At 44.9% G+C, this 17678-nt stretch overlaps 1 protein-coding gene across 1 annotated transcript in view; it reads left to right on the top strand.

The window, feature by feature from the left end:
• The window catches only part of LOC125449049 (zinc finger protein Xfin-like), a 99449-nt gene that overhangs the window by 12958 nt on the left and 68813 nt on the right, over positions 1–17678 (top strand). Inside the window, exon 4 of the mRNA XM_059641840.1 lies at positions 518–904. Within this exon, the coding sequence (XP_059497823.1) occupies positions 518–904 (387 nt within the window). The remainder of the gene's footprint in view (positions 1–517; positions 905–17678) is intronic.

The raw sequence follows: 17678 nt of genomic DNA on the forward strand, positions 1-17678 counted from the left end.
CACTGTATTTCCTGCCGTCCTCTGACTTGTCATTCCATTTTCTCAGTGTATCTCTCTGTCTGTCTCTCTCTTTCTTTCTCTCTCTCTCTCTTTTCCCCCCCACCCCTCCTGTCCCTAATCTGTCTGGTTTCTCTCTCTGTCCTGTGGCAGGCTTGTTTTTTTTCTCTCTCACACACACACACACACTCTCACCAGGTTACGCCATGTGAATGGGCCCTGATGGGATGCTTCCTGTGAGCAAATCGTTTTTGTCAGCAGGCGGGAAGAGCGTTGCGGTTAACAACATCTCTAATCCCGTCTCAAAGTGCGGCCGTTGTGGCTGTAGATAGAAAGGGCTATCTCTTACAAGCTCTTGGGAGGTGAAACAAGAGCAGTACCTGGAGGGAGAGGTGGGAGGAGGGGCTAGCTGCTGCTTCCTCTCACAATGAACACAGCTATTAACATGCCACTACAGGGAACCTACGCTGAAACATAAACCTAACAGAGCTCACATGGTTGTTTTGTTCCTCTACGCCAGGGCTAGCAACAGAGGCAGAGCGTCAGCCTGCAAACAGGAGCAGCGAAAGGGTAGATCAAGAGCGACCATGCGGGTGGAAAAGTCACCGAAGTCGGAGAGCAGTGAGGAGGGGCCTAGCGATGAGGACGCTGCAGATCCTGATGCTCTTTCAACAACAACTTCACCTGGAACACCATCCGAGAGTGGCGAGGAGGACACTGTGGACCCTGAAACTCTTTCAGCTCCGTCTTCTCCAGATGCGCAGTCCGAGAGCGGCGAGGAGGATACTGTGGATCCTGAGGCTCTTTCAGCTCCGTCTTCTCCAGAAGCAGATTCCGAGGCCGAGAGCGCAGAGAATGGTTCAAGTGATGGCCCTGAAGACGCAGAACAGACAAAGTCCCAGAACAGGTTAGCTGACTGTGAGAAATCCAAGGTTGGTTTCTGGGATATGATATCCAGAGAGATGGAAGATTGCTGTAAATGTTGTTTCCCAATGTGTTCTGCACAGAATTTTGCAAACAACCTCTCTCATACACAGACTTACTGTCACTTATGTACTGTCTCTGTCTCTCACGCTTTCTCACACAATTACTCCCACACAGATACACACTGTCTTTCTCACACACACAAACTCTCTCTTTCACGCAGTCTCACAAATCAATTGCTCTTGCACAGATACACTGTCTTTCTCACATACACAAACTCTCTCATGCACAATCCACTCACACAATCACTGTTACACACTTTCTCTCTTTCCCTCTTACTCACAATTGCTTTCACAATTTTTTTCTCTCACACACAATCACACTCCCATATGCAGTCTCTTTCTTTCACAGACACAGTCACTCTCTCAAATACATCCACACTATCTCACTCTTTCTTTCCCTCTAACACACTCACATCCACCTACTCTCTCTCACTCTCTGTCACAAACACTCTGTCATACTTTCACACTCTCATTCATACTCTGTCTCTCGCGCAGTGCCTAATACAGACTGTTATAGTGATGGGCTGTCTGTCATACTCTCAAACTTCCTCTGTCATACTATCCACAATCTTTCTCATGTGTTGTCTTATAATCTCACTCTGTCTCTTGCATAGGGTGTCACTCTCATACTCTGATTCAAACAGTTTGTCTTGCACACCCACTCACCCTCATACTCTGACACATTTTCTCACACAACCTTGCCCTCACACGTGCACCATCTCATACTCGCACACCCTCATACTTTCACACTGACACACACACATACAAACATACACACAAACACACATACACTGTCTCTTTTTCTGACACGCTGACAATGTCAATGCAGCCTCTCTCTCAGTAATCTCCCTCCATTGCACTCCCTCTGTCACACCCTCCCTCATACATCTCTCATTATCTCTAGCTGTCTCTGTTTCTCTCTCATTCTCCCTCCGTCTCTCCCTCGTACACGCTATCCTGCACCTTCTCTCACACTCTCACTCTGTCCCTTTCTCTCTCTTTTTCTCTCTCGCATGTCCTCTCTCCTGCTCCATGCTCTCGCGCATCCCAGCTCTCCCACCCTCCCTCTCTCCTGCCCACCACATCTCCTGCCCCCATCTCTAACGCGACCTCCCCGTCTCCCTCGACCCACCCGTCTCCCTCGACCCACCCGTCTCCCTCGACCCACCCGTCTCCCTCGTCCCCTCGTCCGTCCCCAGTCTCCCGCACACTCTCTCTGACACACTTTTTCATCTCTTTTTCTCTCTCACTCATAGTTACACAACCACTCCTTATCTCATTCACACTCTCTCCATCACTTATACACAGCCTGTAAACTGTCTCAATCCCAAATCCGTGTTCTTGGCCCCAGCCCCTGCACACACTCCCTTGGAGTCTCATACTCTCCATATTATGCATGCAGACTGACAGTGCCACTCTGACACTTTCTGTTCATAAAACATGCTCTTGGTGCCCGACACACAGACAGACACACTCTTTCTCACACACTCTCTCTCTCTCTCACACACCTGTTCAGACTCGTTCTCCTTCTCACACAGACACACTGTAACAAACAGAAACACAGATTTGTGCACGCATGCATGCATGGACACTACTTCCTCTGATGGGCGCACACATATATATTCACTGTCTTACAAAAGGACACTTAGGTCCTTTTGACACACACAGACTCTCTTCTGTTTCTCACACGCATGCGCGTATACGTATATTGCCCACATGCACGCGAGTACACAACTATTACTGCTCACCCAAAACTACAACCATAGACTGCAAGAGATCTACAGCACAGAAAAAGGCTGTAGGGGCCATCGCATCCACACTGGTCAAAAGCAGCTTACAACTATTCTAATCCCATTTTCTAGCACTTTGCCTATAACTTTGTATTTCTTAGCATTACTAGTGCACATCTAAACATTTCTTAAATGTGATGAACATTTCTGCCTCTACCACCCTTATAGGTAGATTCAGATTCCCACTGTTTTCTGGTCGAAAAATATTTCTTCATATCTCTTTTAAACCTTCTGCCCCTTACCATAAATCTATGCCCCTGGTCATTAAACCCCCACTAGGGGGAAAAGATCCTTCCAGTCGCTCTTATCCGTTCCCGGCATAATTCTACTTATCTCAATCATGTCCCCTTTCCATTCTATACTCTGATGAATGTATCCAATTACTCTTCGTAACTGAAATTCTCCAACTCAGGAAACATCCTGGTAAATCTGTTCTGCACCCTCTTCAGTGTCACTGCATCCCTCTGATAATGTGGATTCCAGAACTGCGCATAACATTCCAGCTATGGCGTAACCCACATGTTATACAGTCCTAGCATCATCCCTAGCCCTTAAACCCCCCTCCTTAACTAGTAAAGGTCTTTCCCGTTTATCACCTTCACCACTTTATCCACCTGTCCTAATAATTTAAGGAGCCAGTGTACATAAATACCAAATTCCCTCTAATCCTCAATGCTTCCCAGGATTCTTACAGTTCATCATGTATTCCTTTGTCTTGTGCGTCCTGCCAAAGTGTATCGTCATACTTTGATCAGATTGAATTCTTTTTTCCGCTGATCAGACCATCTGATGAACCTGTCCATGCCCTCCTATAATCTACCGAGGCCCTCCAAGATGTCTTGTTCCCCGTCCTTTTTACTAATGCTTTTTGCTGACCGTCTTCTGTACCACTCCCTCAACCCCCATCTAAAAAGTATGCATTCCAGTTGCTGTTCCAAATCGACTTTCTGACCTTTCTCAAAAAAATAACCTTCTCACTGCTGATCATGACGTACCTGTTCTAAAAATAAAATCAGACTCCCAAAACTGATCGATGTACTGGCATTGGAGACAGTCCAGAGAAGGTTGATCATATTGTGGAGCGTGAGGTCAAGTAGATTGGACCGGCTGTCTTTGAAATTTTGCGGAATGAGAGGCGACTTTATTGAAGCACACAAGGTTCTTTGAGGACTTGACAGGGTAGATGTGTAAAAGTTGTTTCCCCTTATCAGAGGATCTTGGATCAGAAAGCATAATTTCAGAATAAGGGATCATTCACACTGACCAGGGTGGGTCATTAAGTATATTCAATGCTGAAATGAACTGATTTTTAATCCATAAGGGAATCGTAGGTTATTTGGGGTGGGGGGAACAAGAAAGTTAAGTTGAGGATTATCAAATCAACCACCATCCCATTGAATGGTGGAGCAGACTCAGTGGGATTGAATGACTGACTTCTGTTGATCCTTCTTAAAATCTTTTGGTTCTTTACCATCCTATTTAGTGTCACCTGCAAACCTTTGCAGTTAGTCCGTTTGCAACTAAGGATGCAGCAGAAAGATTGAATAATTACACAGCTGCTTGACGTCTAAGGAGCAGGTTGGTCTGTCAGATCTGTCCATGCCACACTTTTTATTCTCGTTCACTCAGGGAAGGTGTGCACGATACCATTGCTCCAAAGAAAAGGATTAGCAAATGTATCAACCAACACTACTGCCCCTCCATACCCAGCCATTTTTCAGCCAGTGAGGTACTTTTGAAGTGTAGTCACTGTCAGGCTGTAAAGAGTGCAGGAGGTCTGTTTGGACATGTCCAGTTCCTACAAACTGTGATATGATAAGGATCAGATTTCACATTTATGTATCTGGGTGTGCCTGTGTGAGTGTGGTGTCAACCAAGGGATAAATATTGGCCGTGGGTGGTGGACAGATTCCACTGATCAGCTTCGAAATGTTGTTGACTATCCAGCTGCGAGGGTGGGCAGTGTTTATCTTCTCAACCAAAAGACACTACCTCCTAACATCACAGGAAAATTGCAGAGCACATACTTGCCTCGTCTGCAGCACTCACATGTTAATGAAATAATGAAGGGTGAAAACTGTGTTAAGCACGATTTTGCCCATTTCTGTCTCCCCACCCATATTCCTTAATATCTTTAATGTGAGTGTGTATCTGTCCCAGTTTCAGACCGCGTGTGGTGTAGAGTTGTAGGAAATTTACTTCCTGCATTTACTCTTCCAACCCTATCAGAAGTTTACATACTTGGTGAGATTGCCTCTCATTGTTCAAAACTCTGTAGAAAACAGGCTTGATCTCTGAATCTCGCCTCGTAAGACTGTCCTGCCTTTCCAGGGATCAGTCTGGTGAGCCTTCATCACACTCGTTCTATGGCAAGCACAGATGAAGCAGAACGATGCAGGGGTTGCACAAGACCAGGTGTGTATTCCCTCAAGTGATCTAATTGACATATTGCAGTCAAAGGATTTGTGCAGTGTGTGTTTTGTGGGGGAGACATCCTGTTTAAACATATTAAAGTGGTGTGACAGGGTGGATGCTGAAAGGGTGCTGTCTGTTGTGAGAGAGGTGGGAGCTTGGGAATAGTGTTTAAAAATATTGTTGATAAAAAGATACACTTTGTCCACGCTTTTTGCCCTGCACTCATCAGGACAATTTGTGAGAGTATTACTTCTGGGACAAGCTAGCATTTATGTTATATCGGAGTAGAATGCTAATTGGTTGGCATGTGGACTTTAGCTGAATTCCTATAGTAGAGCACTTGGAAAACAGTGACAGGATTGAACAGAGTCAGCATGGATTTGCGAAAGGGAAACCATGCTTAGCAAATCTGCTGGAATTTTTTTGAGGGTGTAACTAGTAGACTTAATAAAGGGGAGCTAGTGGATGTGGTTTACTTGACTTTCAGAAAGCTTTTGATAAAGTCCGGTATGAGTCCATCTCCTCCAGTGGTACAGATACCAGTCTTTAGCCAGTCTGATTCACTCCATGTGATACTAAAAAACAGTTAAAGACACTGGATACTGCAAAGGCTTATGGGCCCTGACAGCATTCTGACAGTACTGAAGACTTGCTGCAGAATTTGCTTTTCCCCTAGCCAAACAGTTGCAGTGCAGTTACAACACTTGCATCTACCCAGTAATGTGGAAAATTGCCCAGGTATGTCCTGTATATAAAAAGCTAGACAAATCCAACCTAGCCAATTACCACCACTTTAGCATATTCTCGATGAACAGGAAGGTGCCACCAATAATGCAATCAAGCACCACTTACTCAGCAACAACCTGCTCAGTGATGCCCAGTTTGGGTTCCGCCAGAGCCACTCAGCTCCTGACATCATGACAGCCTTGATTCAAACATGGGCAAAAGAGCTGAATTGCAGAGGTGAGGTGAGAGTGACAGTCGTCATTATCAAGCCTGCGTTTGACCAAGTGTGGCATTAGGGAGCCCTGGCAAAACTGGAATCAATGGGTGTCAGGGTCAGACTTCCTGCTGATTGGAACCATACCTAGTATATAGGAAGATAGATATGTGTTGGACGTCACTCATCTTGGCTCCAGGACATCTCTGCAGAAGTTCGTCAGGGTACTGTCCTAGGGCCAAACATCTTCAGTTGCTTCATCAATGACCTTCCCTCCATCATAAGGTCAGAAGTGGGGATGTTCGCCAGTGATTGCACAATGTTCAGCACCATTCGTGACTCCTCAGATACTGAAGCAATCCATGTCCAAATGCAACAAGATCTGGACAATATCCAGGCTTGTGCTGACAAGTGGCAAGTAACATTCACGCCATACACATGCCAGGCTATGACCATCACTAATAAGAGAACCCAACCACCACCCCTTGACATTCAATGGTGTTACAATCACTCAATACCCCACCATCAATATTCTTGTTTGGGGCGGGTGTTACCATTGACCAGAAACTCAACTGGAGTCGCCACATAAATACAATGATTAGGAGAGCAAGGCAGAGGCTAGGAATACTGCCGCGAGTATCGCACCTCCTGACTTCCCCAAAGCCTGCCTGTTATCTAAATGCACAAGTCAGGAGTGTGATGGAATACTCCCCACTTGCCTGAATGGGTGCAGTTCCAACAACACTCGGAAGCTTGACACCATCCAGTACTAAGCAGCCTGCTTGATTGGCATTACATTCACAAGTGCCCACTCCCTCTACCACAGACACTCAGCTGCAGCTGTGTACTATCTGCACCATGAACTGCAGAAATGCACCAATGGATTCTCAGATAGCACCTTCCAAACCTGCAACAACTTCCATCCAGAAAGATAAAGGCAGCAGATACTCAGGAAAACCACCACCTGTGTTTTCCCCTCCAAGCCACTCACCATCTTGACTTAGAAATATATCACTATTCCTTTGCTATCTTTGGGTCAAAATTCTAGAATTCTCTCCCTGGTGGCATTGTGGATCAACCCACAGCAGGTAGACTGCAACGCTTCACCATCACCACCTCAAGGGCAACTAGGGATGAGCAATTAATGCTGGCCAGCTAGCAATGCCCACGTGCCATAAATTAATCGTAAATAAACAAATTGCTGTGTAAATTTAAAGCATATGCGATTGGAGGTAGTGTACCGACATGCATAGAAAACCCATTGGAAGACAAGAAACAATGTTTATGGATAAATAGACCTTTTTCCAATTGACTCCCAGTAGCTAGTGTAGGATTCAGTGCTAGAACGCACCTATTCACTATATTATTATCACTATTATTTAAATGAGGGAACTAAATGTAATTCAATGTTTACAAATTGCACAAAACTCAATGCAAGGTTAAAATGTGAGGATGCAGCAGAGATGTTTCGATGTAATTTGGAGAAATTGATATGGTGAGCAAAATATATGACCGATAAGTGTAGTAATTGGGATAGGCCATTCGGTCCTTTGAGCCCGTTCTTTCATTCAACAAGGTAATTGATTATCCAACTCAATTCCAGATTTATCTCTATACCCTTTAGCCCTAAGAATTATATCAAACTCCTTCTTCAAAGGCAGTGTTTGCTGACAATGGAAATTTAGGGCAACCGATGTAGAGAACAAGTGAGAACAGAGTCGGAGAGCAGATGGGGCTAAGGGGTTCGGTAACAGATGGAGTTAGACTTAGATCCCTTAATACTAAATGGATCAAAGAGTATGGGGAGAAGGCATCCTCTTGTGGTTTTATAAACCTCTATGAGGTCACACCTCAAACTCCTCCACTCCAGTGGAAAAAAGGTCCAAGTCAGTTCACCCTCTCCTTATAACTCATACCTTCCATTCCCAGCAACATCCTGGTAAATCTTTCTGAACCCTCTCTAGCTTAATGATATCCATCCTATAACAGGGCAACCAGTCAAGCCACTTTCCTAAAACAAGGTTTTTTGAGATTTTGTACAATTTTATAGTCTTTTTCTGTTTTACAGTGTAACTGAGAGACCAGGTGCCTATTTGTTAATAGTCATTTACCTGATACAGGCTTGGCTGGTTAGGCCAGCATTTATAACGCATACAATTGCTCAGAGGCCAATTAAGAGTCAGCTACGTTTACTGCTGGTCTGGAGTCACATATAGAACAGAACAGACCAGACTAAGTCAGAATGGCACATTTTCTCCACTAAAAGTACATGACGAAGAATGTAAATGAGTCAGAAACAGTTCAGAGAAGGTTTACCAGACTAATATCTGCAGTGAATGAGTTATATTTTGAGAAAAGATTGAACAGGCACTGGAGTTTTGAACAGACTTTATTGAAACATAAAAGATCTTGACAGGGTTGATGTGGAGAGGATGTTTCCACTTATGGGAGAATCTAGAACTAGGAGTCACTGCTTAAAAATCACCAAGGAACTGTTCCCAACTCTTCCTTGTTCCAGTCCAAAACTGTCTTTTACAGGTCATTGTTTTCCTTGCTCAGAATAAATTTGAACCGTTTTGTAGACCATCTGCAGTCTTCGTGACAAACGACACACCCTCTGGTCACGAACCATTTTAACTCCCCCGCCCCCTCCCCTGGTGACATGTCCATCCTGGTTCTCCCCCAGTGTCACAATGAGGCCACCTACAAACTAGAGGCGCAGCACCTCATATTCAACCTTGGGAGCCTACAACGCAATGGTCTCAATGTGGACTTTACCAGTTCAAAATCTCACCTCCAGCCTCATTGCATGACCAGCCGTTCCTCTCATCCTTGGCTCCTTGACTTGATATAACCTGTCCATCTTCTCTTCCACCTAATTGCTCACCCCCACCACCTCACTGACCAATCCCCTCCACTGCCTACCTGCACTCACCTATCACCATCCCACCTACTTTCCCCAGCCCCACCCCTCTCTCTATTTACTTCTGAGCCCCCTTCCCCCACCCCCATTTCTGAAGACCAGAAACGTCTACTTTCTTGCTGCTCTGATGCTGCCTAGTCTGCTGTGTACCTCCTGCTCCACGCTGTGTTATCTCTAAATTTGAAACATGCTGTGCTGTGGTCACTGTCGCCTAAATCTTCTCCTGCTGCCTCTTTGAACACTTGTCTGGCTTCTTTCCCCAGAATCGCATCCAGCATTGCACCGTGCCCAATTGGGCCTTCTACATATTGATGCAAAAAAACTCCCTTGGACACATTACAAGAAATTCACCCCCTCAAAGCCCTTAACACTGTGACTATCCCAATTTATGTTTGGAAAGTTGAAATCCCCTAGTAATCCGATTATTACTCTTACACAACCTTGTGAACTGGCTACATATTTGCTCCTCTATTTCCCGCTGACTCTTTGGGGGCCTACAATACACTCCCAGTAACATAGCTGCCCTCTTAACATTCCTAAATTCTACCCACAAAGCCTTATTTGAGGACCCTTCCAAGATGTCATCTCTATTTCTTGCAGTCATTGATGTCTTAATTAATAGTGCTACAGCAACACCCTTTTTAAACCTTCTTCTGTCTCACCTAAAGATCCTATAGTCCAGCATGTTGAGTTGCCAGTCCAACCCTTCCCTTAATGTTTCTGTGATAGGACTGTTGTGAGAGATTAGGGTTCTGCTTCGTGTGGAAACAGAGAGTGTGGAACTGCACGCTGTCTGAGAGAGAACGGAACGACTGAGCATAAAACTGAAGCCATTTGGAGGGGGGGAAAGACAGAGATCAAGAGAGAGAGAGAGAGATCAGTGAGTGTGTGACTGAAACATTCTGAGGGGCCAGAAGCAGTGAGTGTGAACTGTGTCCAGCCTGAAAGAGCAGTGAGGGTCTGGAAAACAAGATCCTGCAACTGAACCCATTCTGTGAGAAAGCATTGTGAGAGGGAGCGAGAAAGGACACACGATTGTGGAACAGAACACAGTCGGAGACAGAGTGGGGGGAACCAGTTATTGTGGAACTGATCCCAGTCTAAGAGAGAAAGAAGTACCAGTGAGTGTGTGACTCTGACCAAGTTTAAGAGAGGAACCAGTGAATGTGAAACTGAACTCTTGAGTGCAAAAGCGTTACTGATGAGTGTAGTACTAAACCCAGTCCAAGAATGAGAGAGAGCAACCAGTGAACACGGAACCAAAACCAGTCCAAAGCAGAAAGGTGTGCCAGTTACTGTTAACTGTGTCCTGTCCATAATGGAAAGAGAACAGAGAGAGACTGCAAGGCAAAATTCTACAACTGAACCCAGTCTGAGAGAGTGTGTCAAGAGAGATAAAGGGGTACTGATAAGTGGGTTAAACATAATATGAAAGAACAAGAGAGCAGAACCATAGAGTGTGGAACTGAATCTGATCCAAAAGAGATGGGGGCGAACCAGTGAGTGTAGGACTAAATCTGGTCCGAGAGAGGGAGAAACTAGTGCGTGTGAAACAGAACGCAGCCCAACAGAGAGACTTGGACCAGTGAGTTTGTACTGTATCTGGGCTGAGAGAGGGGGTACAGTGTGTGTGGAATTGATCCTCATCAGACAGTGAGAAAGAGACTGGGAGACCAGACTTCAAACCCGTTTGAGACAGTGCGAGAAACCAACAAGGGTGAAGTTGAGCCAGTCTAAGAGAGATGGAGGAAAACAGTAAATGTGGAACTGGAGCCATTCTGAGAGAGAATGGAACTGGTGAATGTTGGTGGCAAGGTGGCTCAGTGCTTAGTACTTCTGTTTTGCAATGCCAGGGGCCCGTGTTTGATTCCACCCTCAAGTGACTGTCTGCGTGTGGAGTTTGCACATTGTGTCTGCGTGGGTTACTTCTGGGTGCTCCGGTTTCCTCCCACAATTCAAAGATGTGTAAGTTAGGTGGATTAGCCACACTAAATTCCCCACAGTATCCAAGGATGCGTAGGTTAGGTGGATTAGTCAGGGGAAATGCAGGATTACAGGGATAGCATAGGAGGGTGGGATACTCTTTAGATGTTTTTACATGGAATTGCTCCCTGTGAGAGAGTGTGAAAAAGACCAGACGAAGGATTCTACAACTGGACCCAATACAAGATATTGAAGAACCAATGAGTCGGGAACTTAACCCACTCCGAGAGAGAGAAAGAGAGAGAGGGGAATGGTAAATGTGGAACTAAAGCTAATCTGAAATTTGAGAGAGGGGGAACCAGTGAGTGTGAAACTGAACCTTGTCTGAGCCAGAAAAAAAGAAACCAGCAAGTGTGGCATTGAACCCAGTCCAAAAAAGGGGAACTAGTGAGTGTGGAATTGAACCCAACCAGAGAGGGTGAGAGGTACCAGTGAATGTGTGACTGCAGTCAGGGGGAGAGAATTGATCTACTGCGTGTGATACTAGAACAGTCCAAGAGAGAAAGAGGGGGGACCAGCGAGTGTGGAATTGATTCCAGTCTGAAATGACAATGAATGTTGGACTAAACTTCTTTGTGGCTCTGTCCACACTGTCGGGATTTTGTGACTCTTTAAACTGAGGCTGAGAAGAGGTGGGGGAGTGCCATTTGTGAGTTTGTGGAACTGAATGCAACCAAAGAGAAAGAGACATGGGAACCACTGAGTATGGAACTGAAGCCAGTCAGAGTGTGTGGAAGTAATCCCCAGCAAAGAGAGAGAGGAAGAGACTGGAAGGCCAGATTCTTAGGAAGGAGGGGACGTGTAGCCAGTGATTGTGGAACTGAACCTAGTCTGAGAGAATGAGAGAGTGGAACCATTGAATGTGGAAGTTATCTCGTCAGAGGGAGAGAGAAAAATAAACTGGACGGCCTGATTTTGTATTTCATCCCAATTTGAGAGAGATTAATGATATAGTCAGTGTGAAACTGAAGCCAATCTTTGAGGGGGAGAGAGAGGAGAACTGATGATTGTTGAATTGAACATAATCAGCGAGCAAGAGAGGGGAACCAGTGATTGTCGAGCTGAACCCAGTCCCAGAGATATAGGGAGTCAGTCCTGGAGAGTGAAAGGTGGACCACTGAGTATAAGGTCCATCCTGTACAAGATAGAAAGAGCCAAGCAAGATGGGAAGGCAAAATTGAACAACTGAACTCTGTCTAAGAAACAGCATCCAGAGAGAGAGATGGGAGAACTTGAGTGTGCAATTGAACCCAGTCCAAGACGGACAGGTACCAGTGTGTGTGGAGCAGAATCCAATAGGGGTGAGAAAGAGAAAGGAACCAGTGGGTGTAAAAACAAAGCAGCCTAAGAGAGAACAGAGCCATTTAGTGTGCAACTGAAGCCTGTCTGAGAAAGATGGAAAGAGGTGTATGTAGAAATGAATCCAATCTGAATGAAATTACTGAGTGTGAAACAGAAACTAGCCCAACTGAGAGACTTGACCTTGAACCAGACCAAAACCCCTCAAAATATATTAAGAAGATAACCTATGCCCTAATGTTTTCTTTTTAAAGTCAAGTGCTAGGTATTACATTGTAGATGCAATTTGATTGGTCAAATTACAAATCTTGAAGTGAAACACAATATTCATGCACTATAGTTAAAATATAGACAAAATAAGAATAAAAGAACTGGCTTAACTTACAACTATTGAAATTATTGATATAATTAGTCGTAGGTAATGTATGTTTTCTTGACTGTTCCAATATAGTAACATCCCCTAAACACATACTTGGCAAAGGCAAATTCAGTAAAATAGACTGTCTCGCATTGCAAATCCATCAGCTTTTACCTCATCAGAGAGGATAAACACCTTCCACATCTAGCTGACTGGTTCCCCTGTATTTTGGGTTGCATTCAGTTCTACATTAACTAGTACCTCTTTCTCATCAAACTTGTTTCAGTTACAGAATCTTGCCTGGTCATCTCTCTTTTTCTTTCTTAGTCTCAATGCAGTTTACACTAACTAAAGCACCTCTCACTTCTACTGGCTTTGGTCAGTTGCTATCTCTATTCCTTGGACATGGTTTAGTGCCACATTGACTGGTTCACTGATTTACTTCCACACTCAACGGATCCCCTCCCTCTGGCCCCTTTATGGTCTCTTGGATTGGCTTTGGTTACCACCCCAACCCTGAACTTACTTTGTATATCTGTTGCACTGGGTTAAATTAACAATCACTTTTTCCCTCTCTCTCTTTTGGACTAGGCTCAGTTTCACACTCACCAGCTCCACTATCTCATACTGGGTTTCATTACAGATTCTGGCCTTCCAGTCTCTTCCTTTCTCTCTCTCCGACTGGAATCATATCCACACTCACAGACTCGTCCCTGTCTCTTGCTGCCCTGTCTCTCACAGACTGGATACAGTTCATCCTCACTTGTTCAGGTCTCCCTGTCAGACTGTTTCTGAATCACATTCATTGACTGATAGTCATACAGTGCAGAATAGGCCTCTTGGCCCATCAAATCTGCATTGACAATAGCTACAGATAAGGGCACGCTAATCCCGATTGTCCCATATCTTTCACGTTGTGATCTTTCAAATGCACATCCAAGTATTTTGTTCAAGGTTATAAGACAGTGCATCCCAGATACCGACGAACTTCTGAATGAAAAATGTCGTTTCTTAAAACCTCTGAATCTACGGTGCCTCACCCTAAAATTATGCCCCTTCGTGATTGACACTTCAACGAGGAGAAACGTCTACTCACCCGACTCAACCTATCCATATCCCTCATAATCTTATACACCATAAGACCGTAAGACATAGGAATGGAAGTAAGGCCATTTGGCCCATCAAGTCCACTCTGCCATTTAACTCATGGCTGATGGGCATTTCAACTCCACTTCCCTGCACTCTCCCCGTAGGGGATTCCTTGTGAGATCAAGAATTTATTGATCTCCGCTTTGAAGGCCTTTAACGTCCCGGCCTCCACTGCACTCCGTGGCAATGAATTCCACAGGCCCACCACACTCTGGCTGAAGAAATGTCGTCTCATTTCCGTTTTAAATTTACCCCCTCTAATTTTAAGGCTGTGCCCACGGGTCCTACTCTCCTTGCCTAACGGAAACAACTTCCTCGCATCCACCCCTTCCAAGCCATACATTATCTTGTAAGCTTCTATTAGATCTCCCCTCAACCTTCTAAACTCTAATGAGTACAATCCCAGGATCCTTAGCCGTTCATCATACGTTAAACCTACCATTCCAGGGATCATCCATGTGAATCTCCGCTGGACACGCTCCAGAGCCAGTATGTCTTTCCTGAGGTGTGGGGCCCAAAATTGGACACAGTATTCTAAACGGGGTCTAACTAGAGCTTTATAAAGCCTCAGAAGCACATCGCTGCTTTTATATTCCAACCTTCTTGAGATAAATGACAACATTACATTCGCTTTCTTAATCACGGACTCTGCATGCAAGTTAACTTTTAGAAAATCCTGGACCAACACTCCCAGATCCCTTTGTACCTCTGCTTTACGAATGTTCTCACCATTTAGAAAATAGTCCATGCCTGTATTCTTTTTTCCAAAGTGCAAAACCTCACATTTACTCGCATTGAATTTCATCAGCCATTTCCTGGACGACTGTCCAAAACTGTCTGAGTCTTTCAGCAGCTTCCCTACCTCCTCAGTACTACCTGCCTGACAACCTATCTTCGTATCATCGACAAACTTCGCCAGAATGCTCCCAGTCCCTTCATCCAGATCATTAATGTATAAAGTGAACAGCTGTGGCTCCAACACTGAACCCTGCAGGACACCACTCATCACCGGTTGCCATTCCGAAAAAGAGCCTTTTATCCCAACTCTCTGCCTTCTGTCAGACCGCCAATCCTCAATTCAAGTCAGTAGCTCACCTCGAACACCATGGGCCCTCACCTTACTCAACAGCCTCCCGTGAGGCACCTTATCAAAGGCCTTTTGGAAGTCTAGACAGATAACATCTACTGGGTTTCCTTGGTCTAACATACTTGTTACCTCTTCAAAGAATTCTCACAGTTTGTAAGGCACGACCTCCCCTTACTAAATCCATGCTGACTTGTTCTAATCTGACCCTGCACTTCCAGGAATTTAGAAATCTCATCCTTGACAATGGATTCTAGAATTTTACCAACTGCCAAGGTTAGGCTAATTGGCCCATAATTTTCCATCTTTTGCCTTGATCCTGTCTTAAACAAGGGGGTTACAACAGCAATTTTCCAATCATCTGGGACTTTCCCTGACTCCAGTGACTTTTGAAAGATCACAACCAAAGCCTCTGCTATTTCCTCAGCCACCTCCCTCAGAACTCTCGGATGTAGCCCATCGGGGCCAGGAGATTTATAGACCTTTTAGCTTTTCTAGCACTTTCTCTTTTGTAATGCCTACCATACTCAACTCTGCCCCCTGACTCTCCCTAATTGTTGGCATACTATTCATGTCTTCCACTGTGAAGACTGACACAAAGTACTCATTAAGTTCTTCAGCTCTTTCCTTATCTCCCATCACTAGCCTTCCAGCATCAATTTGGGGCAGCCCAATATCTACTTTTGCCTCTTGTTTGTTTCTTATGTATTGAAAGAAGCTTTTACTATCGTTTTTAATATTACTAACTAACCTACCTTCATATTTGATCCTCTCCTTCCTTATTGCTGTCTTTGTTATCCTCTGTTTGTTTTTGTAGCCTTCCCAATCTTCTGATTTCCCAGTGCTCTTGGCCACTTTATAGGCTGTCTCTTTTTCTTTGATATATTTCCTGACTTCCTTTGTCACAAATGCCCCCCATCCCAGCCTTCTCCAAAGAAAACATTCCAAATCGGTCTAGTCTCATCATATACTCATTTGTTCCAATCCAGGCAACATCCTGGTAACCTCTGCACCCCCTCTAGTTCTGTCACATCCTTTCTGTAGTGAGGTGACCAGAACTAGCATGTACCCTAGCTGAGGCCTAATCAACTCCCTGTGCAGCTTAATAAAAACCAAAAGAACCACAGATGCTCTAAATCAGGAACAAAACCAAAAGCACAGGAGGTCTGGCAGCAACTGTGAAAGACAAACCAGAGTTAACGTTTCGGGTCCGGCTCTGAATGTACCAGTTAATAGGTGACTGAACCCAGTCAGAGAGAAAGAGCAGAACCAGTTAGCATACAGCTTAAGCCAGTTTGGGAGAAGTGAAGCAGTGAGTCCGGATCTGAACTCAGTCCAAGAGAATGAGAGAGAGTACTAGGAGGGAACCACGGTGTGTGGAAATGAACCCAGTCTGAGCAGAAACTGGTAAATGTGAAACAGAACCCATTCTGACAGAGAAACTTCAATCCTAGAGTGTGATCTGTGTCCTGTCTGAGAGAGAATGAGAGAGTGAGGAATCCGAGAGTGTTAAAGTGATTCCTGTCAGAAATAAGAGAGAGGGAGAAACCCGGTCCATGAAGGTGAGGAGAATGAGTAACTGTGGAACTGAACCCAGTACGAGGTAGAAAGACCTGAGATTGTGGAATTGAATGCAGCCTGAGAAAGGGAGAGAGTGTGGGGAATATCAGTAATTGTTGAACGTAACACAGTCCATCAAACATACTAAGTCAGTCTGAGAAGGGAGAGAGAGGTGAAGCAGTGACTGTAACCAAAGCCAGTAGAAGAGATTGCAAGAGGCACAAATTGTTGTGGGCCGTTGGGGTAGGGTGGGGGGGAGGTGGGAGGAATTCTTCTGTTTGTGTGTAAGTGAACTGAGTTCAAGAGAACGAGTAGGTAAACTAATGAGTGTGGAACTGAATCTACTCTGTGTGAGAGAGAGGAATCAGTAAGTGTGGAAGCGATAGCACTGCTGCCTCACAGCACCAAAGACACGGGTTCAGTTCTAGCCTTAGGCGACTGTCTGTGTGGAGTTTGCACATTCTCCACGTGTCTGCGTGGGTTTCCTCCAGGTGCTCTGGTTCCCTTCCACAGTCCAAGGATGTGCAGGTTAGCTGGATTAGCCACGTGTTCAGGGATCTGTAGATTAGGTGGGTTATAGGCGAATGGGTTTGAGTGGGTGCTCTGAGCCTAGTACGGTGTGGGACTGAACCCAGTTCAAGAGCTAGAGCGCGTGGAACTGAGCACAGTCTGAGAAAGATACAAACTAGTTGAGTGTAAAATGGAAACCAGCCCAACAGAGGGATTTGAACCAGTGAATGTGAACTGTGTAGTCTATGAGAGAGGAGTCAGTGAATGTGGAAGTGAACGCCTTCTGTGAGAGACAGACGGCAAGAGAACTTTAAAGGCCAGATACTGCAGTTAAACCCAGAAGGACAGTGGAGCAATTGAGTGTGAAATCAAACCCAATCTGAAAGAGAGAAAGTGAGTAATAACAAATGTGAGACTAAATCCAATCCATGAAAGTGAGAGGAACGGGTGTGTATAGAACTCAACCCAAGAGAGAGAGGAAGCAGTGAATGTGTGACTGAATCCAGTATAACAGAGAGAGGAACCAGTCTGTGTAGAACTAAAACCGAGAGAGAGGGGGATCCAGTGAGTGTGGAATTAAGCCAGTCTGTTAGTGAATGAGAGAGGGAGGAATCGTTGAGTGTGAAAGTGATTTCAGTCAGAGAGAGACAGAAACTGAAAGGTCAGAATGTGCAATTAAACCCG

The sequence above is a fragment of the Stegostoma tigrinum genome, chromosome 43 (genome assembly GCF_030684315.1).
Source record: "Stegostoma tigrinum isolate sSteTig4 chromosome 43, sSteTig4.hap1, whole genome shotgun sequence".
NCBI classification, from domain to species: domain Eukaryota; kingdom Metazoa; phylum Chordata; class Chondrichthyes; order Orectolobiformes; family Stegostomatidae; genus Stegostoma; species Stegostoma tigrinum.